The sequence below is a fragment of the Capricornis sumatraensis genome, chromosome 16, assembly GCF_032405125.1.
Source record: "Capricornis sumatraensis isolate serow.1 chromosome 16, serow.2, whole genome shotgun sequence".
NCBI lineage: Eukaryota > Metazoa > Chordata > Mammalia > Artiodactyla > Bovidae > Capricornis > Capricornis sumatraensis.
In genome coordinates, this window is record NC_091084.1 from 37,242,251 (window position 1) to 37,269,523 (window position 27,273).

Sequence of the window (27,273 nt, forward strand, 5' to 3'; positions counted from 1 at the left end):
TGTGTATCTCAAATCAGTGCGTACCTTTTCAGTCGTGTCCGACTCTTTGCAACCCCTGGGACTGAGCCCGCCAGGCTCCTCTGTCCCTGGAATTTTCCAGGCAAGAATACTGGAGTGGGTTGCCATTTCCTACTCCAGGGGATCTTCTCAACCCAAGGATTGAACCTGTGTCTCCTGCATTGGCAGGCGGATTCTTTACCACCAAGCTACCTTGAATACAACTGAGTGACTAAGCATTCATGCATGCATGAAAAAGTTTTAATAAACTATCTTCTAGTTTATGAATAGTTTAGCAGTTTGAAAAGGAGAAATTTTAGTAACTATTGATTTAACTTCAGATAATCAGAATAGAAGTGTGATCAGAACTATGTGGCAAATTCAGCTGTAGTTTAACCTTTGAGTGGAGTAGTAGAGCTTCTTACAACCTTAACACTTTGCTTATTATTCTAATCTATGTTACCGTGTACATTTAAAAAATTTCTAGAATATTATAAGCCCTTAGTTTTTCATATGATGATTTGATAAAATAATAGTTACTTAACTTATTTATTAGGTGTTGAATACTTTTATTGCTAATTGGCTTTTGAGCCTTTTTACAAATAGCAAAAGATTGGAATCATTTTGACTTGCTCTTTGCATTCCAGTAAACCCTGTCAGAACTCTTGAAAATATGTGACTAGCACTTAAGCCATTTCATGCCAAGAATTCTGCCAGAAATGCAACTGGTTAATGACACTCATTGTGACAACGGAAGTGAAAGCTTGAGTTCATTTACTGTGTTAGCTTTCCTGATGGTCAGGGAATGGGGTAAAGTCATGTATGTTTAAACATCTCTCTTAACAGTGTATGAGATGTTTTAAAAGTGTTCCTTAACCCAGATTTTCTCCATTTCATTTCAGTTCATGGTGTAAATGGCGTGACATCCTAAATCATATGTGAAAGTGAAAGTCGCTCAGTCGTGTCCGACTCCTTGCGGCCCCATGGTCTATATAATCCATGGAATTCTCCAGGCCAGAATACTGGAGTGGGTAGCTGTTTCCTTCTCCAAGGGATCTTCCCAGCCCAGGCGTTGAACCCAGGTCTCCTGCCTTGCAGGAGGATTCTTTACCAGCTGAACCACAAGGGAAGCCCTGAATCATATGTGCTGGGTTACAAACTAAACAAATTTATGTTTTAAAAATCTAATGGAGTGTTATATTTATTTTTATGTACAGGTCTTGCTATTTTGGAAACTACAAGAGAAAACTAGATTGGGGAGGTTTGGATTTGTAAGTGGACATGGCTCAGATATCCAGCAACAATGGATTTAAGAAATGCTCATCTTCCCCTCCGGAATCAACAAGAACAAAAGATGTAGGCAAAGAAGAAGCATTACAGATGGAAGCAGAGGCTTTAGCAAAACTGCAAAAGGACAGGCAGGTGACTGATAATCAGAGAGGCTTTGAGTTGTCTAGCAGCACCAGACAAAAAGCACAGGTTTATAATAAACAGGATTATGATCTCATGGTGTTTCCTGAATCAGATACCCAAAAAAGAGCAGTAGATATTGATGTAGAAAAGCTTACCCAAGCTGAACTTGAGAAACTATTGCTGGATGACAGTTTTGAGTCTAGGAAAACACCTATATTGCCAGTTACTCCTGTTCTGAACCCTTCATTATCAGCACAACTCTATCTTAGACCTGCTATTCAGAGAGGACAGTGGCCACCTGGATTATCTGGACCTTCCAGTTACACTTTACCTTCTATTTATCAGTCAACTTACAGTACTAAACAGACTGCATTCCAAAATGGCTTCAACCCAAGAATGCCTACTTTTGCATCCACAGAACCTATATATTTAAGACTTCCAGGACAGTCTCCATATTTTTCATATCCTTTGACATCTGCCACACCCTTTCATCCACAAGGAAGCTTACCTATCTATCGCCCAGTTGTCAGTCCTGACATGGCAAAGCTGTTTGACAAAATAGCTAGCACATCAGAATTTTTAAAAAATGGAAAAGCAAGGACTGATTTGGAGATAAATTCAAAAACTACAATCAGCAATCTGCAGGTATCTCCAAAGTCTGAAGACATCAGTAAATTTGATTGGTTAGACTTGGATCCTCTAAGTAAGCCTAAGGTGGACAATGTAGAGGTAGAGGACCATGAAGAGGAGAAAAATGTGCCAGATTTGCTAGCAGACGATCCTTGGGATGCTGTTCTTCTTGAGGAGAGATCACCAGCAAGTTGTCACCTTGACAGAAAGGTGAATGGAAAATCTCTTTCTGGAGCAACAGTAACAAGAAGCCAGTCTTTAAATATTCGAACAACTCAGCCTACAAAAGTCCAGGGCCAAATATATCAGGTATAGTCTTTTCTTACAAACTTCTCAAACTTAGTATAACACAGAATTCATGTTTGTGTACATAATTTATTAGGTGAAAGAAATATTTTTTTGAGTTTTGTTTTCTTTTATTCTTAAGTACACTGTGTATCTTAGATTGTGTGATAAAGGATTAAATGTGTTTAGGCCAACTGAAAAATTAATTGCTATTGATCTCTTTTTCTAGGATTGTGCATTTTGAAAACCTAAGGATCTGGCTGTTGCTTATAGGTGTTTAAGATAATTTTTATCTGTCTCTCCCTCTCCATTCATTATATGTGGTCCTACTTTCTTTGCTTTAGCACCTTTATTTTTCAGAGTAGATGAGGAATTTTGGTTTTTAACTCCATTATAGAAATTCTAATGTATATTGTTTTATTGTTTTTAACCATGAAGGAATAGAAGAACAGGAGGGAGGAAGGGAGGTGAAAAAGGAAGAAAGGAAGGGAGGCCTCAGAGAGATGGGAGAAAAGCCATTTAAAGGACTCTCTTTAAACACTTATATTGATGCAAGTGAAGAATAGAACTATAATCTATATAGTATATTTGCTGAGTTCATATAGTCTTACTGTCTGGAAGAATTAGATAAGGGTGCATGGAGCAGAATGTCTTCTCTTACAGGAGGGGGCAGTAAGGTTTAGACTTTTCCTTTCCATATATAGTATACCACTGAAGATTTTTATTTTGCTTTTATATCATCTGTGGATTCTAGGAATGTTTAAGCTTCATTCTCACCTTAATATGAATCATATCATTCAGTTAATTAGATCAGCATTTAACTACCCTTTAGGCAGTGAGAATCAACTAGGATTTCGGGAAGGAGAAGCAAATTTTGCATGATTTGGATGGGTTTATGTTGAATTGTTGATTTTTAAAAGCCATTTTAGAAGTCTGGGGAGAAAACAGTAGATACTAAGGGTTACGAAAAAAGAATGAGGATGTTTTTGGATAACATGATCAGAATCCAGAAAAATCTTAACCAGTGCAGTGTTTTCCAAATACATTTTGACTGCAGCTCACACTGAGAAATATATGTTCTTAATTCTCTTCAGCTTTTCAATACTGCTTGCACATTTAGTAACATAATTTCTTAACACCTTTCAATTTAAAAGTCACAGGTAAATTTAACATTTTAAATTGGAATCATAAGTATAATATCAGACTATTTTTTCTTAATATTCTCTGTTGTCTTTTGTCTTGGTTTTTGTTTTTACAAAGCATCTGTCGTTTCCTAAAATATTTGTAAGGAGAAGGGAAGGCTAAGCCAAATCAAAAAATGTGGGGAAGGGAGCATATACCTAGGAGTGGAATTGCTGGCTAGTTTATGTTTAACTTTTTGAGGACCAGCAAACTGTTTTCCACAGTGGCTACATCATCCCCTTTTGAACCCCCACAGTATATGAGAGTTCTAGTTTCTTTACATCCTTGTCAACATTTGTTATTTTCCATTTTGGGGGTTTTAACCTTCCTAATGGATGGGAAATGTGAAGTGGCATCTTACTGTAATTTTACCAAGGGAAGATTTCACGCAAAGATGGGCTCGATAAAGGACAGAAATGGTATGGACCTAACAGAAGCAGAAGATATTAAGAAGAGGTGGCAAGGATACACAGAAGAACTGTACAAAAAAGAGCTTCACGACCCAGATAATCACAATGGTGTGATCACTCATCTAGAGCCAGACATCCTGGAATGTGAAGTCAAGTGGGCCTTAGGAAGCATCACCACGAACAAAGCTAGTGGAGGTGATGGAATTCCAGTTGAGCTGTTTCAAATCCTGAAAGATGATGCTGTGAAAGTGCTGCACTCAATATGCCAGCAAGTTTGGAAAACTCAGCAGCGGCCACAGGACTGGAAAAGGTCAGTTTTCATTCTAATACCAAAGAAGGGCAATGCCAAAGAATGCTCAAACTACCGCACAGTTGCACTCATCTCACACTCTAGTAAAGTGATGCTCAAAATTCTCCAAGCCAGGCTTCAGCAATATATGAACCGTGAACTTCCAGATGATCAAGCTGGTTTTAGAAAAGGCAGAGGAACCAGAGATCAAATTGCCAACATCCGCTGGATCACGGAAAAAGCAAGAGAGTTCCAGAAAAACATCTATTTCTGCTTTATTGACTATGCCAAAGCCTTTGACTGTGTGGATCACAATAAACTGGGGAAAATTCTGAAAGAGATGGGAATACCAGACCACCTGACCTGCCTCCTGAGGAATCTGTATGCAGGCCAGGAAGCAACAGTTAGAACTGGACATGGAACAACAGACTGGTTCCAAATAGGAAAAGAAGTACGTCAAGGCTGTATATTGTCACCCTGCTTATTTAACTTACATGCAGAGTACATCATGAGAAACACTGGACTGGAAGAAACACAGCTGGAATCAAGATTGCTGGGAAAAATATCAATAACCTCAAATATGCAGATGACACCACCCTTATGGCAGAAAGTGAAGAGGAACTCAAAAGCCTCTTGATGAAAGTGAAAGTGGAGAGTGAAAAAGTTGGCTTAAAGCTCAACATTCAGAAAATGAAGATCATGGCATCTGATCCCATCACTTCATGGGAAATAGATGGGGAAACAGTGGAAACAGTGTCAGACTTTATTTTTTGGGGCTACAAAATCACTGCAGATGGTGACTGCAGCCATGAAATTAAAAGACGCTTACTCCTTGGAAGGAAAGTTATGACCAACCTAGATGGCATATTCAAAAGCAGAGACATTACTTTGCCAACAAAGGTCCGTCTAGTCAAGGCTATGGTTTTTCCTGTGGTCATGTATGGATGTGAGAGTTGGAGTGTGAAGAAGGCTGAGTGCAAAGAATTGATGCTTTTGAACTGTGGTGTTGGAGAAGACTCTTGAGAGTCCCTTGGACTGCAAGGAGATCCAACCAGTCCATTCTGAAGGAGATCAGCCCTGGGATTTCTTTGGAAAGAATGATGCTAAAGCTGAAACTCCAGTACTTTGGCCATCTAATGCAAAGAATTGACTCATTGGAGAAGACTCTGATGCTGGGAGGGATTGGGGGCAGGAGGAGAAGGGGATGACAGAGGATGAGATGGCTGGATGGCATCACTGACTCAATGGACCTGAATCTGAGTGAACTCCAGGAGTTGGTGATGGACAGAGAGGCCTGGCTTGCTGCGATTCATGGGGTCTGAGCGACTGAACTGAACTGCCTGATAACTAGTGATGTTGAGTATCTTTTCATATTATTGTTTGCAATTTCTTCATCTTTTTTGAAGAAATGTATGTTTAAATCATTTGTCCATTTAAAAAATCGGGTTAAAAAAAATAAATGAATAGAAATCGGGTTGTTCCTAGCAGCTTTATTCAGAAGAGCCAGAAGGTGAGACAACCCAATGTCCATCAGCTGATGAATGGGCAAGCAAAAATGTGTCTATACAATGGAATATTATTCACCCAAACAAAGGAAACCGCATAGATGAACCTTGAAAACATTGTAAATGAAAGAAGCCAGACACAAAAAAACATGTAGATTCAATTTATATGATATGTCCAGAAAACACAAATCCATAGAAGAATAAAGCAGATTATTGTTTGCTGAGGGATTGAGAGAAAGAGGAAATGAGGAATGAGTAATGGGTACAGGGATTTGGGGGGCAAGTGATGAAAATGTTCTGAAATTAGAAGATTGCAGTGTTCTTACCATAATAGTGGTGGTTTACACTCCGTTATGAATGTATTGAGAGCCAACAAATTGTACATTTTTAATTGGTTAATACGGCAGATTTTATGTTCTATGAATTTTTCCTCAGGTTTTTTTCTTTTTTTTTTTTAAAGAAAGACACTGGTCCCCTGATCCTCCTGTTGTGCTTAGGCCACATTCCTGCTTGATTCATATTTGGGTCAGTGTTCCAGTAGAGAGATCCCTCTCCAACTGTGGATCTCGTTTTTATGGACATAACAATGATGGCATGTGTTTGACACCGTGTAGGCTGGATTAGGGATATCAGCTGTTTAGCTGCCTAGAACCTGGAGATCTCATGACCTGTGGGAAGTTGCAGTCTCTGCTATCAGGGATAGAGTCTCCTCTGGTCCTCTGTGGAGCTGAGTTTAGACTCAGGCCTCCCATTGGTGGAAGGCAGAACCCCTGATAGTCCAGGCAACCCAGAGTGAGCATCCAGGTCATTTTCAAATAATGTTCCTGCTTCTTGCATCACACTTCATATGTATGTGTTTGCACCTCTACAGTATATGCATTGTAGCCACAGAATAACAGATTATCTTGAATTTAATAAAATATTTATAAATGACTTTGGTTTATTTCTTTTTTACAATCACTGAGACAGTAGAGACTTCCTTAGAATCCTGTGAGATCAGAGCGATCGTGCCTATTTCACTGTTGAGGAAACTGAAATGTAAAGAAGCTAAGTAATTATTAATTTTTTCATGTAATAACAGTATTGTAATTAGTTAAATGAACTCATTTCAGAGATGTGTGAGATGATAACCATAGTCATCTAGTCTAACCAACTTCATTTCATGGATTCAGAAACTTAGATCCAGAGAATGACTTATCTCCAGTTAATGTCAGTATTTTCTTTTTCAGTTTCTTTGTGACTCAAAACCCATAGCATAGATTGACAGTGCTTTTGCTGCAAAGCATACCTTTCCCAGTTGCCATCTATGGTTTAGACTGGTCATTTCTGGTTCAACTGATGTTTTCTCCACCCTTTCAGGGCTGTGATACTCATTTATGTTCCTTTCATTTTCTCTCTGCATACATCTTTTCCTACTCATTTTTAATATTTTTCACAGTACCATCTTGATATTTCCCAAGTTGGGGTGCTTTCAGAAATCATCTTGCAGGACTGATGAGGACAAGTAGTTTTTTCTAAAGATAGGTTTCCCCCAGCAAGATCTGTGAGTTCAGATCACATGGGAGTGCAGAGAATTACTAGTCACTCAGACTCTAGGAATTAACTAGGTTTCTGGGCAAGTTTTAGCAGAAACATATTCTTAGATTCTTTAAAGTATAGGGGAAAGGATCAAGGAGTAAGCAGATTGGTTGTGAGAGGCATGAATCAAAGCCAGGTAAGCAAAAATACCAGGACTTGATCAGCTGATCAGTCAGAGATGGGAGGTAGATTATTTACAGTTTATGTCAGAGCTTTACTAAATGACACAGTGTCTGAATTGAGGTGGCTTAGGCTTCTTAAGGAGAAGGCAATGGCAACCCACTCCAATACTCTTGCCTGGAAAATCCCATGGATGGAGGAGCCTGGTAGGCTGTAGTCCACGGAGTCACGAAGAGTCAGACACTTACTGAGCGACTTCACTTTCACTTTTCACTTTCATGCGTTGGAGAAGGAAATGGCAACCCACTCCAGTGTTCTTGCCTGAAGAATCCCATGGATGGTGGAGCCTGGTGAGCTGCCATCTGTGGGGTCGCACAGAGTCGGACACGACTAAAGTGACTTAGCAGCAGCAGCGTCAGGCTTTTTAAATGAGTCTGACTGTGGCATTGTGAGGTGTTCTATAGTTGTTGATCATTCTGTTATGTTCTACTCTGTTAATACTTAACGTTTGACCACCACATTCTAAGAGGGACCAGTGAGAATGTGTCTTGAAAAGAAAAAATTACAATGTTCAGGATCTAGAAGCTGTGCTATTTAAGGAATAGTTGAAAAGATTGGGCATATTTTGCCTGAAAAAGAGAATATTAATTGGAGATAATTCACACTCTGAATCTGAGGTTCTTCATCTTTGATATAAACCTGGTTGGACTAGATGATTTCTGAAATCCTTTCAGGAATAATATTTCAAGTTTAGAAAGTTACCATGTAAAAGAGGAAGTTGAAACTTTTTGTCTTTCAAAGTTTTACATTTTGAACATATGTTCTCAAAACAGTTCTGGAAATAGACTATCTGAAAATCATGATATTCTTGTAAAAAAGATATAATAGTTACGTACTAAATTTTCCAATTTATTGTGTGACATTGTACAAATTAAATAGCTCTTTGTGCTAGATTTTAATAGATAAGTGGTAGCAGGTGCCGAAAGTTAAAGTACCTTTTATAGAAAGCTTAAAATTATACAAATCCTATTTGTTTATTTTTTTTTTCTGTGAATTGAGACATTCAGTTTAGTTTAGTTTTAAAATTCATTGTTCCAAAAAGTAGAACAAGGACCAATGGGGAAGAAAACTCAAGGAAGCAGGTTATATAGTTAAATATCAATAACAAAATTTATAAATAGCCATTTATTTGGTAGTGGTTGCTCTCAGGGGGTCAGTGTATAGTTATTGGAGGTCTTCAATCAGAGGTTTAGTGTGAATTTGTTACAAATGCTATAAAAGGGATTTTGTTAACTCTTTAAGAGTTCATCATTTTGTTTGTGTGCATGAAGATTAAGTTTGGTTTAATTTAGGCCAAAAGGGTAAACAGAATACTAATAGTAAGCTGGCTTTGGAAGTCCGTGGCACAAACATTGGCATGGAACTTTTAAATTTCACACACCATTCATTTCTATTCAATAAAATTTTCCCTGAGATGCCTGTTTTTTACTGTGAAATAAGATTACAGTGCCTGTTCTTTATAATTACTTTATGTACGTAAGTATTCATTTCCTGTAAGAATTTTATGCTTTGTGGTAAAAACTCTGAACGGTGTTTTTCTTCTCACTCAGCAGTCTTACTTCCTATTTCCTTCTAGTGTCTTTTGTTCATAATAATCTAAATACTTTAGTTCAAATTTTTGTTTCATAAAGGAAAAGACATAGTACTTAACACTGTCTTCTGGCAATTTAAATTTAAATCACATTTTTTAGTTAACAGCTGTAAATTTAGCTACTTTGAGTAGATTTCAAAGATTTTAATAATGAATCAAATTATGTTCATAGAAATGGTTTTGCAAAGTTCTGTGGTTATTGACTAAAAATCGATTATATTAATATTATAAACATTTATATCCTAATTAGCACAATGTCTAACATTAATTTTGAAGATGATGTAAAGTTGAATAAAATGTGGTTTTCCATTGTCTAGTTGTATATAATACAGTGTTTGGATAGATTACTGAAGTCTACAAACATTTAAAGAAATTCAGTTAAGGAAATAACCGACTTTGTTCTAAATGGCAACTGATACATTTATACTTAATGCTTAAAATACGTTTATTGAAAACTTGGTGTTCCATCTAATTTCTGGGGTAAGATGGCATGAATCTGGAACTTGTTTAGATGTAAAGCTTTCCCTTATTCTTATAACTGCTTTATAAAGTATGTATTGGTAAGTTTTCGTGAATTATTTCAAACCTGTATCACTTTCCTTAAACCCTTAATTTACCTTTTCCATTACCTTTTAAGAAAATTGAATTATAGTTGATCTATAACACTGTTAATTCCAGATACACAATATAGTATAGTGATTTGGTATTTCTATACATTACAAAATGATCACCATAATAAGCCTAGTTACCATCTGTCACTAAATAAAGTTATTACAGTATTAGCGATAGTATTCCTAATGCTGTCCATTCATCCCCATGACTCGTTTAGTAACTAGAAGTTTGTACCTCTTAATTTCCTTCACCTGTCTCACTCCCTGTACCCCATCTGTTCTTTATCTGTCTGTTTTATTGTATTCATTTGTTCATATGTTTTTATATTTCACATATAAGTGAAATTAGATGGTATTTTTCTGACTTATTTCACTTAGTATAATACCTTCTTGTCCACTCATGTTGTCCCAAATGGCGAGATATATTTTATGGTTGAGTAACAGTCCATTGTGTGTGTGTGTATCCTGTGCCTTCTTTATCCATTCTTCTGTTAGTGGGCATTTCAGTTGCTTCCATATCTTGGCTGTTGTAAATAATGCTGAAATGAACATAGGGGTGCGTATAACTTATCAAATTACTGTTTTTGGGTTTCTTCGGAAAAATACCACAGAGTGGAATTGTTGAGTCATACGGTAATTCTATTTTTAATTTTTTGAGAAACCTCTCTGGTAGCTCAGACTGTAAAGAGTCTGCCTGCCGTGCGAGAGACCCAGGTTTGATCCCTGTTTGGGGACGATCCCCTGGAGGAGGAAACAGCAACCCACTCCAGTATTCTTGCCTGGAAAATCCCATGAATGGAGGAGTCTGACAGGCTCCGTCCAGTTCATGGAGTTGCAAAGAGTTGGACATGACTGAGTGACTTCACTTTCCGTATTGTTTTCCATAGGGACTACCGATTTACATTCCTACCAGTAGTCCAGTAGAGTGCCCGTTTCATCACCAACACTTGTTATTTGTTATTTTTTGACAATAGCCATTCTTACAGGTATGACACGATACCTCATTGTGGCTTTGATTTGCATTTCCCCATGATTAGCGATGTTGAGCATCTTTTCATGTGTCTATTGGCCACTGTATATCGTCTTTCAAAAAATGCTCATTTTTAAAATCAGGTTGTTTGTTTTTTGATAGAGTTGTATGAGTTCTTTGTATATTTTGAGTATTAGCCCCTTATTGGATGTATCATTTAGAAATATCTTCTCCCGTTCAGTAGACCACCTGTTCATTTTGTTGATGTTTCCTTTGCTATACAAAAAATATTGCTAAGATTAATATCAGAGAGCATACTGCCTATTTTCTTCCTGGAATTTTATGGTTTCACGTCTTGCATTTAAGTCTTTAATTCATTTTGAATTTATTTTTCTATATGGTATGAGAAAGTCCAGTTTGATTCTTTTTTTCCTGTAGCTGTCCAGTTTTCTCAGCACAACTTATTGAAGAGTCTATCTTTTCTCTATTGTATGTCCTTGCCTCCTTTGTCATGGATTAATTCACTGTGTAAGTGTGGGTTTACTTCTGGGCTGTCTTTTCTGGTCCATTAATTGATGTGTCTGTCTTTGTGCTAGTACCATACTGTTTTGGTTCCTGTAGCTTTGTTGGGTGGTTTGAAAGCAGGGAGCATGATACCTCCAGCTTTGTTCTTCTTTCTCAAAATTGTTTTGACTGTTGCAAGGTTTTTTGTGTTTCCATACACACTTTAGAATTGTTTGTTTTAGTTCTGTAAAGAATGCTGTTGTTTGTTTGTGGGGTTTTTTTGGCTGCATGGCATATGGGATCTTAGTTCCCCAACCAGGGATTGCACCCATGCTCCCTGCAGTGGTAGTGTGGAGTCTTAACCACAGGAGAAGTCCCACCACTGGTATTTTGGTAAGGATTGTGTTGAATCTATAGATTGCTTTGGGTAATAAGGTCATTTTAACAATATTAATTCTTTAGTCCATGAGCACAGTATATCTTTCCATTTGTGTTGTCTTCACTTTCCTTCATCAGTGTCTTATAGTTTTCTAAGTACACGTCTTATACCTGTATCAGTTAAATTTGTTCCTCAGTATTTTGTTATTTTTGATGCAGTTGTAAATGGGATTGTTTTATTAATTTCTCATTCTGTTAGTTTTTGTGTATAGAAATACAACAGACTTCTATATATTAATTTTATATCCTGCAAAATTCATTTGTATCCTACTGAAATCATTTATTAGTTCCAGTAGTTTTCTGATGACATCGTTAGGAATTTTTCATATCATGTCATCTGCAAACAGTGACAGTTTTACTTCTTCCTTTCCAAATTGGATTTCTTTTCTTTTTCTTGTCTGATTGTTGTGGCTAGGACTTCCAGTTACTTAGGTTTTTTTTCTTTTTTCCTTTTTTATATAGTGAGGTCAAGGTTATTCTTAGTATGCACTTGTCCACCTCAGATTTATTTGCCTCTTCTTTCTGGTTTGGAGGGAAGAGATAGAGATTCCTTCTCTTTTCTCAAATGTAACTCATCTCTCTTTTCTTGTTCTTGTCTCCCCAAAGTATTTTTCCACCATTATTCTTTAAAGAGGAGTTTGTACTTACTGTTTTTCCAGTTCCTCACCATCCTCTCTTGTTCCTATCATATTGCAGAAAGTTGTTCCTAGGAGTATGAATACTAATTTTCAATACAGTGACCATACTTACTGTCCAGCCTTGTCGCCTCATTTGCAACAATGTACCGTATTTTTTTCTTGAAACTTCTTCCATTGCCCTGGTTATATCTACTTCCTAGTTTTCTTCCTATAATCTTTGACTTCTTTTGCTTGTCTAGCTTCTAAACATTGGTATTCCCCCAAGGTTTTGTTCTTGGCTGTCTTTAGTATATCTTATTTGTTCTCTTTTAGCCCATACTTTATTCTTGAGGCTCTGAGATAGATACAGAGTTTGAAAGCTACTAGTCCAGATCACTTGGCAGCCTTTATAATCACATGAGCTAATTTCTTATAATAAATCTCTCTTTCTCCATTCTTGTATGTATAAAGAGATGTCCCATCTTGATGCCCAGTAAGTATAATCGCTTATGTATCCCTCAGGCTCCTAAAGAAACTGTCTCCTATTGGTGGAAATTGAACCCAAAATCCTTTGGTTTGCCTTGGTGATCCTGATGGTTGCTGACAGTAATTAGCAGAGAGAAATTTCCTTGTAGAAAATTGCAGAAATTGTATGATTCTCAATTCAATATGTTTAACTCTGAAATAGAAGTTTGTAATAGAATATTTCTAGATGATTACCAAACATCCATGTGGATTTCTAAACCCAGAATATTTACTAGAGAACTCAGTATCTTCCCCCACAAACCTTTCTTTGTTTCATATATTGGGTAATGACACTAGCCATTTTTCTTACTATCATTTGCCTCTTTCATTCATAGAAAAACACTTAAGGACAAAATGTGTGGGTTACAAATAATGACCATTCTTAGATCTCATCCTTAAAGAACTCGGGTTAGAAGGGGAGACAAGATGTATGTATATAAGTGGAGTATGAAAGCCTTGAATGCTGCATAAAAGTTTGTGCAAAACCATTGAAGAAAAGAGATGATTGATGCTTAAGTTGTTTGCAGTTTGAGGAAGGGATTGGGAGCAAGAGTTGAGGGAGTAGGTGTGAAATTGAAAAAAAAATTTTTTTGGTTTCAGAAAGAGTGAAGAAAAACAAGAAAATGATGACATTGATGTACAGATGAAATCATTGGGAGCCCAGCTGTTTTTTACTTTGTGGACAGAACATTGAGTTAATTTTCCAGATCTATTATTACCTTAATGTATGACTAGATAATTGATTATTATAATCTGTTTTTGCCACCGTCAATTGAAACTCATAACCTGCTTGAAAGGAAGGAACTAATACATGAAAGGCACTGTAAAAAGTATTTTTTGATTAAAAAAAAAGCATCTGCTGCTGCTAAGTCGCTTCAGTCGTGTCCGACTCTGTGCGACCCCATAGACGGCAGCCCACCAGGCTCCCCTGTCCCTGGGATTCTCCAGGCAAGAACACTGGAGTGGGTTGCCATTTCCTTCTCCAATGCATGAAAGTGAAAAGTGAAAGTGAAGTCGCTCAGTCGTATCGGACTCTTAGTGACCCCATGGACTGCAGCAGGCTCCTCTGTCCATGGGATTTTCCAGGCAAGAGTACTGGAGTGGGGTGCCATTGCCTTCTCTGAAAAAAAAAAAAGCACCTAGGAATGCAATTAAGGAGATTCGAAATCTGTTAATAGGTGGAATATGAAAAACAGAGATAAGAAAAGATAGTTATAGGTCAACAAAAATACATTTAAAAAAAAAATAGCATTGCTGTACTAAGGTCTCAATGCTGTCTTTCTCTCATTTTTTTGTTTAAAATATTTATTTATTTATTTGGCTGTGCTGGGTCTAAGATGTGGCACTTGGGATCTCTAGTTGCAGCATGTGGGATCTAGCTCCCCGACCAGGACCCCTGCATTGGGAACACAGAGTCTTAGCCACTGGGAAGTCCCTCTCTCATGTTTTAGAGGGTTTTTTTTTTTTTTAGGAGACTTTGTTGTGAGGTGATTAAGCTAGGTTGTGAGGTGATTAAGCTAGGTAGTGATGAAGGTAGGTTGCCTAGGTTGAAATATTAACATTTTTTCAGTCCTGTGACTTTGTTGCCTCTGTAACTTCTCTGTGCCTCATTTTTTAATGTGTAAAATGGGCATAATAGTCATGTTACACATCTACTAGAACTTTGTGAAAAATAAATAATACATACATATGTACATAAATGACTGAGTTTCTCACAGCAGAACCTGGCATGTAAGAAATGCTCAGTAATTGCTAGATATTTTTGTGTGGCATCTCACTGTATTTTAGGTATTATAATAATCATAAGACTTATTTTATAGAATACATTACTTATGAAAATTACTGCTATTTTAGGAAATCATTGAAGGAACTATCTAGTGCCTTATAATTTTTCAGTGTTTTATGATCACTATGGCAAATTCACTGGTTATATGAAAGTAACTTTCAACTTGTTTTTAGTGGGAACAAAACATTCAACAAATTAAACCAGTGGTTAAGTGCCTTTTGAATTGGATATAAAGTTTTACAAAAATACGAAATTCAAATTAAATTTGATTCTTGTATTCAAGGAGCTTTCATATTAGGACAAATATTAAACAGGATGTAATGATATGGTATTTGGTTCTGACTAAGTACTTAGAAATGTTAGGAGGGAAGAAATGCTAAATTCTCATAGAAGACAGTGTAGATGAAGTGGCATTCCACTGGGCCTTAAAAAAATTACTGGATCTTGGACTTGTGCTGTGCGGGAAAGTTAGGAGGAAGCTTTGAAGACAAACAGCAAGGATTTAAAGGCAAGACAATTCAGTTTGTACTTTATAGGAACAGGATATGATTCAGGTTCACTTGGATATAATATTCATTTGGGAAGTTCTGGGAAATACAACTGGATTAGATTGTGGCAGACTTGGAGTGGCAAGCCAGAGGCTTTGTTTAGAAATGCATTTTTCTAACCTGCAGAAAATATTTATATATTTGTTCTCTAATCTTGTTTGTTATATCATCTCTTACATCTAAGTAGGATAGTATTTTGAATGCTAGAAAGAAAATTAAGTCTCTGTATAACAAAAAAATTAGACAATTTTCTTTAAAACAACAAACATTTATTTATTTATTTTTGGCCGTGCTGGGTCTTCGGTGCTCTTTGGGCTTTTCTCTAATTGCAGGGAGTAGGGGCTCCCCTCTAGTTGCAGTGCACAGACTTCTCATTGCAGTGGCTTCTCTGGAGCATGGGTTCTAGGGTGCTCGGGCTTCAGTAACTGTGGCCCCTGGGCTCTTGAGCACAGGCTTGGTAGTTGTGGTGCATGGGCTTATTTGCTCTCAGGCATGTGGTATCTTCCTGGACCAGGGATCGAGGCGGATTGTTTACTACTGAGCCACCAGGGAAGCCGGACATTTAAACCATATTGTTCCTCCGTAATAGAGTATTAAAAGTCTAGAAATATAAAAATCCATTTTAGAATAGTATGGTCTATTTGCTATAATACTTTTTTTTGTGACACAAATTAACTTCTGTAACTGGTACCTATGGGATTGATGTCAGTATAATGGGGAAGTAGCATTTGTTTTAAAATCATCTCTCCCAGCATATTAATACTTCAAAGCTATCAAGAACAAACTCTCTCATAGTTAAAGGGAAAGCCTTAGTAGTTCAAGAAAATACTAGAAAAACACTGAAAGTTCCACAGAAGTAAAAAATGGTGGCTTCAAGAACCGTTCCACATTCCACAGGGTTAAGCATTCTGGTGAAGCAGTGAGTGTAGACAGAGAAGCTGTAAAGACAGTTCTTTTTGCATTAAGAACTTTGGTGAAGAAGTCTACATCCTGGATTGTATTTTTAACTTCATTGAAATTCTGCTCTTCAGAATGCATATAACAAAGTAGGAAGCAGGAGCTCCCGGATTTAAAGAGGCCTCAAAGAGTAGAAGATCATAATTCTAGGTGCAAATTTAGTAGAGATATAACTGTGCTAGTATTTTTTTAAGGACTTCTCATTGTTTTAGGTAGGACTTTGATTACACTGACTTTGAGTAGTCTGCCTTTATTTTTATCCATGAACTCTGTTATTTGTTGTAGCAGCTTTTCTAGAACTCCAGGCTGGTCACTTCACCATGTATATATCATATTATAGCAGAAAAGGCTCTGCCATGTTTTAAAAGCAGTAAATTAATAAAGGAATTGTTGCCCTGAATTTTCAGTTTAATTATCTGACAAAGCCTTGTGTTCTATCGTTACTGAAATCCACCACAACTCTTGAAATTTATACATGGTGTTCTCCTTCACTCAATTTCAAGTTGAGAATGTTCCCATTCTAATTTTAAGGGAAATTTACATTTGAAATTTGTGCTAAGTCAAGTATTTTTATGTGGTAAGTCAAAACACCTCTAAATGGACTATGCTTGGGTAGTGAATTTTTGTCCTTAAATGTTTTTGATCAGAAATTTGATCATAGAAATTTTGGTCAGACATAAATTTAACTTTTGAAACTGTCAGGATGTTTGTACAAGTTTATTAACATAGAAAATACCCACTCACTCATAAAACTCATTCTTTATTAGAGGAGTCTCAGTTTCTCTTCCTTTTCATAAGACAGAGTGTAGTCCTTTAATTTCATTTAGCTGTTGACTTTCTGAAGTATTCATTTCTGAAAGATTTTGAATGAAAATGTATTTAGCATTCCATTCTTACTGACCAATACTAAGTACAGCCTATTTCTACTTTTGAACAAGTAAAACCAATTAACTTTTAAATAAGGCTTAGTTGGCATTGCTTTTATAGGGATAGAAATCCATACTTTAAAATTTTGTTACTGATATGGTTTATTTAACCTCCATATTTTTGTACATATTTTCATAAAAATGTGTTTGTGCTACATTGCTATTTAGCATTTTGGGGATCTTTTATTTTAAAATAAAACACTTTTTTTTTCATTACAGAAAGACCCAAATGGGACCAGTACTTTGCCAACTGAAAGTTCTCTTCTACAAGAAATTGAAGTACAGAGTGAGGAAGTAGCAGCTTTTTGTCAATCAATTACAAAGTAAGACATTTTTCTTTATAAATTAAAGGTTATTCTTATTAAATAAGTTTTAAAAATTTAACTTCAAAACAAGCTTAGTGCTAAAAATTCTAAAATTTTAAAATATTTTCTCTCTGTCGCTAAAACATCAAGACAGTTAATTGGTACGTTAACACAAACTACACTTGAACCTGTTAAGTTTCTGAGTATTTAGAAGGAAAAATTAAGGTCAGTCAGTAGACTTCTGATACTATATTGCTGAGGGGAAATATGGCTTAAATGTAGAAGTTTCTTTAGAATTAGAAAATGCCTTTTTTTTTTTTTTGTTACAAGGAGACTTAATTTTGCTGTGAACTTTCTAGCATTCAAAATACTGTCCTGTTTAGATGTAAAAGATGCTATAATAAGCAAGATTAGAGAAGCAAACTTATTTTCTGAAGGTTATAAAATTGCCTTTCTGAAATGTTCTTTTAATGTTAAATGTGTCCAGTGTTCTTAGTATATGAAGAAACTGAGACTTGGAGAAGTTACCTGTTAAAGTCCACGTTACTCAGCTAGTCGTAACAGAGCCAGGTCTCCATCCTCCGGTTCAGTGTGTTTTCTTTCCATTATATTACTATATTAGTCAGTGCAAGAAACCCACCTTAAACTAGCATAAATTGAGAAAGGTTATGTATTGATTCACAAACCCATATAGTAGAAAGGGGTTGGGGCAGAGCTCAGTGACAGCAAGATCCAGGAATTCACACACTGTAGTTGATGCCTCCTCTCTTTGGACTTTGCTTCCTCCCTTTTCTCCCCCTGCCCTTTCACCATGCTTGTTTACTTCTATTACAGATGGGGTTTTGAAGCCACTGATAGCTTAGACTTGGTATTCCAGTGGTCTTGCTGGCAGAAAGGAAAGAGTCCTTTCAGCCAGCACCAGATAGAAAAATCCCATGGAAGGAAAGAGTGGACAACAGACATTGCAGCCAACAGGGTGAGATCTGTTATCAGAAGAAGGAAAAGTAGATCACTCCTGGAAGATTTATTCTTTTTTTTTTTTTTAATTTATTTTGTATTGAAGTACAGCCAGTTAACAATGTTGTGATAGTTTCCAATGAACAGCAAAGGGACTCTGTCATATATATACATTCTCCCTCAAACTCCCCTCCCATCCAGGATGCCATATAACATTGAGCAGAGTTCCATGGGCTGTACAGTAGGTCCTTGTTGGTCATCCATTTTAAATATAGCACTGTGTACATATCCATCCCAAAGTCTATCCTGTCCTCTCAACCTTCCCTTCTGGCAACTGTAAGCTTGTTCTCAGTCTGTAAGTCTGTTTCTGTTTTGTACGTAAGTTCATTTGTATTGTTTCTTTTTACATTCCACATATAAGGGATGTCATATATTTCTCCTTTAACTTACTTCACTCAGAATGACACTCTCTGAGTCCATCCATGTTGCTGCAGATGGTATTATTTCATTCTTATTAATGGCTGAGTAATATTCCATTGTATATATGTACCATATCTTCTTTAGCCATTCCTCTGGTGAACATTTAGATTGCTTCTGAGTGATTTATTTTGAATCCAGTATTTTCCCATTGTGGTTTAAGCAAAGCAGAGTTTGGAGTTCCTAGATCATTTTTGAGTGTATTCATCATTTTTATTATAAGGGGCTTATTAATATTAAACTAGACTTTCTAGACTATTGGTAATGTTTGATTACAGTTCTGTCTTTCCTATGTATCACTTTCTAACCAGCATTCTTTTTTCTTCAGAATACCTTAAGGGAGAAAGAAGAATATCAGTAGAGTCACTGTTTCTTTCCTGTGCAAAGGTTACTCTTAACTGGATTTTTTAAACTCACATTTTTCAGTAGACATTTAAAATAGACATTCGGTGACTTAGAATGCAAATTGCATGTATCAGAAATTACCTATGCCTTTATGCCACATATACATACCATTATGTGTGTGTGGTTAAGAATTTGGAAATAATCTTTTAATGGTTTGAAATTAATCTGATAAATGTTCATCCAGTTCCTTTAATTTTCTCTCCACACAAGCCCTATTAGACTGTGTTGAGTGACTATTGCATTTAAATTTTGCATGTTGAGAAATTAGGCTTTCTGTGATCTGCCTTTTTTTTCTGCATTTGAATCTTACTGTTATTTACATAAACTCTGCCACTAAGCTGATCTTTTTTATTTACATGTATATGCACACACACAAACACAAATGGCTTATGAATATTAAAACCTCAGATGAATTAGAATGTTATTTCTGTTAGTTAGAGTGGGATTGTAACAAATATTTCACAGAAAAGGCAGAGGTGTTTTGAAGTTATGTTCTAGAAAATTCTCTGTTCCCCTCTTGACCTTGGAGATTGGAGTCAGATATCACTTGAAATTAATGGCACTTTCTATTTTTTCCAATATGCAGATTTTAAAAATGAGTATTTATGCTCTTAGTTAACTCCGTATTTTTTTGAAATCTCCTAAAATGATTATTTTGATTCAGCTATGATATTAGTGTGAAATTGTCATTATGGTATTTGTTTATAGTTAAGCCTACTACAAATAGAATTTAGTGCCAGTTCTAGGCCTTGTTTTTTTTGCTCCTGTGAAATTAGGGAGTTGGATTAGTGATCTCCAGGATTCAGGACATTGCATTTTTAAAATTTTTATTTCTTGTTTTCTTGACTTTCACACTCATCATAACTGACAGAGCTTGCTGTGTCTACCAGTTACTTAGGTCTCCCGGGAAAGCACTGAGAGGAATGTTAGATACCAGTGAGAATTTTTGCTGCTTCATTTCTGGTCTTCTAGGATAAGATGAGTACTATTCTTTACACTTGCCATTCTGAGTAGCCTGTAGTTTCCTTTCTTCATTTATGGTTCCTATCTGATACTTATAATCTAAAAAGTGTTTTGAACCCGAGGCATCAAGGACTTTATCTCTGCATTTAGTTTATTTTATTCTAAATAATGCTGACTCAACTTTGTTATAAAGTAATATCAATTTAATTGAAAACCCTCACTTTTATATTTACCTTTTAAAACCCTCATTTTTATGTCTTCTGTCTTTCTGGTTTGGCTCTGTCTATATGTAACCTTAACTTGATAGTACATAGTATGAAATAAACCATAAAGGATTTTGGTATTTGCATAAAGATAATTAATTTCCTGAGCTATAGAGCCACATTAAGCAAACAAAGCCATTGCTTTGGTGATGATAGGGAAACGGACCCTGAATATTCATTGGAAGGACTGATATTAAAGCTCCAATATGTTGACCACCTGATGCAAACAGCTGTTTCATTGGAAAAGACCCTGATGCTGGGAAAGATGAAGGGGGCAGCAGAGGATGAGATGGTTGGATGGCATCACCGACTCAGTGGACATGAGTTTAAGTAAACTCCAGGAGATAGTGAAGAACAGGAAAGCCTGGTGTGGTGCAGTCCATGGGGTTGCAAAGAGTTGGACACAATTTAGCGACTGAACCAGGGAAATGGATGGTTTAAAGAAAATGAAAATTAGTATTTAAAAATGCTCTTTGTAGGTAATTACTTAAGAATATCAAACTACAATGTGTGGTTTAGAGTATTCATAAACTACTTTATCTAGTCTATTATATATAAAGTGAAAATTTACTCAGAATTATCAGTTTACTAATTGATAATTAGTAATCTTCTTTTGTATATTTAAAAGTTCAGTTACAAACAGAACAAAAGAAGCCACAACTTGAAGCAGTCTGTTACCATCTTAGTTTTTTCTCAGTTCTTTTCTTTTTTCTAAGATTTCTTTGTTTATTTCTGGTCCTCATTGCTGCCCTTGGGCTTTCTCTAGTTTCAGGTGGAGGCTACTCTTTGTTGCCGTGCGTGCGTAGACTTCTCATTGTAGTGGCTTCTCTTGCTGTGGAGCACAGGCTCTAGCGTGTGCAGGCTTCAGGCTTCAACAGTTGGAGCACATGGGCTCTAGAGCACAGGCTCAGTAGTTGTGGCACATGAGCTTAGTTGCTCTGAGGCATGTGGGATCTTCCCAGTTCAGGGATTAAACCCATGTCTTCTGCATTGGCAGGTGGATTCTTTACCTCTGGGCCACCAGGAAAGCCCCAAGTGCAACTTTTATCACTATAATTTTTGTTCAGTAAATTCTTGTTTTCTGAGTTATAAGGAATTTCTGATTTTTCTTTTATCATCCTTAATGGTTTCTGAAAATTGAAGGCTTCCTTGGATATAAAGTTGTTTTTTTTTTTTTTTTTTACCATTACATGTATAAGTTAGTGGGAGAAGGCAATGGTACCCCACTCCAGTACTCTTGCCTGGAAAATCCCATGGACAGAGGAGCCTGGTAGGCTTCAGTTCGTAGGGTCGCTAAGAGTTGGACTCGACTGAGAGACTTCACTTTCACTTTTCACTTTCATGTATTGGAGAAGGAAATGGCAACCCACTCCAGTGTTCTTGCCTGGAGAATCCCAGGGATGGCGGAGCCTGGTGGGCTGCTGTCTGCGGGGTTGCACAGAGTCGGACACGACTGAAGCGACTTAGCAGCATATTAGTTAGCTATGGATTTGCTGTGAGTATCTTATTTCATATTGTAGGAAATGAGAATACCAAATATGTGAGAAAAACCTTAGGCTAGATCCTATGAAGGTTTTGTCATGTTGCAGGGGCACGTGTTGCTTGACAACAAGCAAATATTTGAAGATAACCTGTCCACATCTAAAGGTGCATTTCCAATATCAATTTAAGTTTATTACTTTAGTTACCTTTTTTTCAATTATATTTCTTTTTAATATTGGATCCTTTGTGGCACTTAAGATGACAGTGCAGAAACCAGATTTATTCATTCACTCATTCATTCATTCAACAAGATTTTTATGGCACTGACTATGTACTAGACACTATTCTGAATGTCCTTAAAAACTTCATTTACATAATTCTCACAACAAACCCATGAAGTTAGTATTATCCCCAGTTTATAGAAGAGGAAACTGAAGCAACAAGGTGATTTGTAACTTAAGATTACACAGCTAGTAAGTAGTAAAATCAGGATTTCAAGTTGAGTAGACTGACTATAGAAACTGTGCATGACTATAGAAGCTGTGCAACTTATACTTGTTGCCTCTTCAGAACCTTTCTTATTGTCAACTCAGACTATTTTAGTCTGTTCCAATCACTTGATTATTTTAATCTCTACATGGTAGTGAATAGATAAAACTTACAGCATTCATTCCATTTACAGCCCTATGAAAAGATGTGAGGATTGGAACTTGTCCTCTAACTTCCAGAAGAAAGTCAGTTAAAGGAAGTCCACAAGTTTAAAGAGGCATCAAATCCTCCTTTGTCTTCAGATAATAGAAGGGCTATCTGGAGATGAGCTGTACACCTGGCTCATATATTTAAACTATTTTGCTACTGTGAATACCAAGAATACTTCACAGACAATTTTTTGCCATTCCCTATTCACTTTGAGGGAATAAAGCCCTCATAGCACAGTAAAAACTGATTGCTTATGTTTTTCTATCACGCTAAACAACCAAAATCAATATGTAAGAGAAAGGACATTAGAAGAAAAGATTTTTAAAGGACAACAAATTTTCTATCCTTCTGGCAATTACAGTTTAGGGCTATCACCTGTATCATGGTTCATTAAAAATGTATCATTTTGTGAAATTACACTGCTTAACAAAAAATCAGAAACAGAAACTCATTTAATGTTGTGTATCCAGTGTGTGCTTGGTTAATGTTGATAGCATTATGTTGAAGTACTTAATCTCTTTTCTTGGATTCCTTTCATTTAAAAGGCAGACAGGAGTCCATTCATTGCATTTCTCCTGAGCTGCTCTAGAATTGGACAAAACACAGAACTGAATGGCTGTAAGCATGCAAAGCCTTATTCAGGGCTCTCAAATGCAGCTTTCAAAAGAGAATTTAATTTCTTCTTTTTTGTGGCTAGATTGAAGACCAACTTTCCATATACCAATCACTGCACAAATCGGGGCTATTTGTTAAGTCCAGTCACAGTGCAAAGAAACATATGTGCAGAAAATGCTAGCGTGAAGGTCTCCATTGAAATTGAAGGATTTCAGCTACCAGTTACCTTTACATGTGATGGTAGGTTCATAGTTCCCAAACCATCTTGTTTTGCTCTTGTTAGAAAGAAAATGTTTAATATGTTAGTGTTATTCTTTTAATAAAGTGACTCTTTTGTCATTAGGTTTTTTTTTTTTTAGTGTGTGTGGTGAAATACTTAATATGCATTAGTTATCCTTTTCCAGAAATTGGCATTCATATGGGTAGTTTTTTGGTATGGATTAGTGAGAAAGTTTACCTTTATAACTACATATTTCTTTGAAAAATGTTGAGTATCTTGGTTAATGTGGCACTTGGCCAAAACCTGAAAGCATTAGCTAGAAAGGTTAATTATGTTCTTATTCCTTATATTCTAAAAGAAGACTTACTCTTTTTAAACATCCCTTAAATTTTGATTTAGGGGATCATTAAAGTATTCAGTAAGAATTAGTACTAAAATTGAAGGAAATAATGGTCCATAACTTCTTGATTGAAATAAGCATTGGTAAGCCTTGAGAGCAAGTGTTTTAATTTGTATCAAAGTTTTACTTGATATATCAAGATTTGATTCATTTTAAAAATATATCAAATGCCTATTGTTTGGCTCTATAAATGTACACTTTTATAATGTACATCTGTGTTAAGAAATGTAACCACATTATGGTAGAAGTGCTTTGTGTGTTTAAATGATAACTGTTATGTGTTCAGAAATGTAGCTATTGTGTTAGATAGAGGTTTTATGGCCTTTTCTGTCAAGCTGTTGATTTTTATGAATTTTGAATATAGTCATTGTCTTCTAAAATAAGAGCTCTAAGTATAGAAATGGTTTGTAATCTTGGTATCCAGCTATTGCAGAGTATGGTAATTAAATAATAGGTCCTACTTGCTACATTTTTATTCTTTATTAGAAATTTTACCAGGCAAATGTCAGCTGTTTAAAATGGTGATTCTTTTTCCTTATAATTTGGTTTAAATAATTGCTTGCTAGGTACTGCTAAATGTTATCCTCTTTGGAGGAGTCTGTAAAACAGAGGTGGCTTTCTTAGCTTAGATATGCCCTGTCTAATACAATAACGACTAGCCACATGTGGGATTACTTGAAATATGGCTAATATAAATTGAGATGTTCTATAAGTGTAAAATACACACTGGATTTCAAAGACTTGGTTTGAAAAGAGAATGTAAGATATCCTATTAGTAAATTTTAACTACCAGTTGCTATATATTGAAATGACATTTTAAATATATTAGTTTAAATAAAACATATTATTGAAATTAGCTTCTTCTGTTTCTTTTTACTTTCTTCAATGTGACTACTAAAAAATTTTTAATTATATATGTGACCTGCATTATATTTCTCTTATACAGTACTGTTTTAGACTGTGAGAAATACTCTGAATAGGTATATACTTCAGAGTTAAATGAGTAAAATGAAAATAATGACTAACTCTTTTACAGTGAGTTCTACTGTAGAAATCATTATAATGCAAGCCCTTTGTTGGGTACACGATGACTTGAATCAAGTAGATGTTGGCAGCTATGTTCTGAAAGTTTGTGGTCAAGAGGAAGTGCTACAGAAGTAAGTTTTTTCATTTAATTACTGAGCAATATTTTTGGAAATTTCATTTTAATGGGTTAGATTAAAAAAATTTTCAAGTTAAATTTATAATCTAAAGCCACATTGGGTTCCAGTGATTTGATTTGTTGGGTCAATTAACTTATATTTAGATATGCATTATCTGACATGATCTTGCCCTTAAGAAGCTGATAGTCTTAGATGGGAAGAATGGTGGGTAATTGGTTGACAGATGAATTTAATTTTTTTTCTTTCTGCAGAGAGGCAATAGTTACTTCATTATGAACTCCATTTTCCTTTTGTGGCATGTAGTATTTCTTTAGCTACAATGTTTTGCTGTGATTTCCCTTTAGTTGCCTGAAAATATCATTATATGAATCTTTTTCTGAACCTACCAGAAATTCTCTGTCCCTGTTTTTTTCCCTTCTTTGTCTTCATCTTCTTTCTTCTTTGCTTTAACTCTTCTCATGTAGAATTATTCCTCTATTTAAATGCTCTTATTTGATTTAAAAATCTTTATTTTGTCATCCTCTTCAATTTCTGATGCATAAACAATTTATATTTACTCTCTGTCTATTATTTCTAATTTGAGGAGAATAATGTTGATGAATAACTAATATATTTTAACAGTAATCATTGTCTTGGAAGTCATGAACATATTCAAAACTGTCGAAAATGGGACACAGAGATTAAACTACAACTTTTGACCTTCAGCGCAATGTGTCAAAATCTGGCCCGAACAGTAAGTGTATACTCTATACTGAATTGCATTTGGTTGAATCTGAATAACTTTGTTAATCAGCCAGTTTGCAGTTTGTACCTTCTTCAAGAGATTTGGGTTTGACTGCAAGTGAGGAACTCTCTATTTACTTCCTATGGAAGTCTTTATAGCAGATGGGGGGAATCTTTCAATCATGGAGGTTTAGATAGCATAATACTCAGAGCTGGAGGCATGTGTGAAAATCAAAGTTTTGTAAGAGTTTGACTTGAAATAGTTTTATACAAGTTGCACAATGAAAACATCAGCATCAGTCAAGGAGAACTGAGGACAAAAGATTTTGAATGCTAAATATGGATTGGGGGGAGAAAAAGATACATATTGACATTTGCACCAAACTATGGAAAATATATTATTTTTCACCACATGAAAACTAATTCTCTGTTCTAAAAGTATAGTACTTTATTTTGAGGTTAAAGCAAAACAGAATATAAGAATTTAGGCCATTTTATTTCTTGATGAATTTTAATGTGTAAAGAGAGATAATCTTCATTTGGTAGACTTTGGGGAAGAAAAATATCTGTCATTTCTGCTATCTCTTTTCTTTATTTTCCTCAGTTTTGCTCCTATGTTAGGTAGAGTTTATTTCACTTGGGTGAAAACTGTTTCACAAAATTCAGAACATTTTATCATATCATTAGTAACTTTTCTTTTCAGTTTCCTAAGGAGCGATGTTCTTCAGTACTTTGCATAGTAAGGGTTATGGTTGAAAAGACCAGAACCTCACTTATTGAGGGTGAGGTAGAAGGAAATTTGATTATCATTAGAAAATATAATGCAGAAATTTAGATGATCTCTTCTCATCTGGTTCCCACCTCACCTTCATTTGGCTGTCAGCCATCTTTAAAAGTGTTTTTAGCTCTCCATTCTCCCTCTGTAGAACAGAAGTGGTTTTCCTTTGAAAAAATTTACATATCAGAAACTAGACTTCAAAGTATTTATGTTTTTCCCACTTAAAAAACAGGTTTTTTAGAAGACAGTCACTTTTTTGAGTCAGTTATAAATATTTAAAGCCTCAGTTCTGAAAAATCACTTTCTTTTCAAGAGTTTATCATATGCTTAATCCTGTTTAACTTGGCAACAGAAAGACTAACTAATGGATTTCATTATTTGATAAATGTTTGTATGTGTTATTTAGGCGGAAGATGATGAAACACCTGTGGATTTAAACAAACACCTGCATCAAATAGAAAAACCTTATAAAGAAGTCATGACGAGGTGTGGCATCTAAAACATTAATTTCATATTTTCAAACTTTACTTTTGGATGTGAATGCATTTATTTTGGTAAATAAAACAATCATTCTTGTATATAGTATCTTTCAGCCACAATAACTGTTCTTCATTTTAGACATCCTGTTGAAGAACTTTTAGATTTGTATCACAATCAAGTGGAGTTGGCTCTTCAAATTGAAGTAAGTTCTAATTCATATTTTGGCATGATGGTTTAAAGATTCTTTTCTCTGTATTCTCTTAAATACTAGTGTTGAAATTGGATTAAATATTTTAGAAGGACTATTTAAACTATATTCTTGATGTTGCTATTTGAGAACTTGTTTTCTGATCCAACATATTAATAGAAATTTAGTACTTGGGTTACTTCAGCTTTATTAC

The 27,273-nt window shown here is 35.6% G+C and overlaps 1 protein-coding gene across 3 annotated transcripts in view; it reads left to right on the forward strand.

Moving 5' to 3' along the window:
• Positions 1 to 1,278: 1,278 nt before the first annotated feature.
• Positions 1,279 to 27,273, forward strand: part of PIK3C2A (phosphatidylinositol-4-phosphate 3-kinase catalytic subunit type 2 alpha) — a 78,571-nt gene continuing 52,576 nt past the window's right edge. For 2 of the 3 annotated variants that reach the window (XM_068989362.1, XM_068989364.1), the window contains exons 1-7: positions 1,279 to 2,349; positions 17,162 to 17,265; positions 23,191 to 23,348; positions 24,765 to 24,885; positions 25,513 to 25,624; positions 26,799 to 26,878; positions 27,011 to 27,074. In XM_068989362.1, coding sequence (XP_068845463.1) covers positions 1,279 to 2,349; positions 17,162 to 17,265; positions 23,191 to 23,348; positions 24,765 to 24,885; positions 25,513 to 25,624; positions 26,799 to 26,878; positions 27,011 to 27,074 — 1,710 coding nt within the window. The remainder of the gene's footprint in view (positions 2,350 to 17,161; positions 17,266 to 23,190; positions 23,349 to 24,764; positions 24,886 to 25,512; positions 25,625 to 26,798; positions 26,879 to 27,010; positions 27,075 to 27,273) is intronic. The other variant, XM_068989363.1, reaches the window with a different exon arrangement.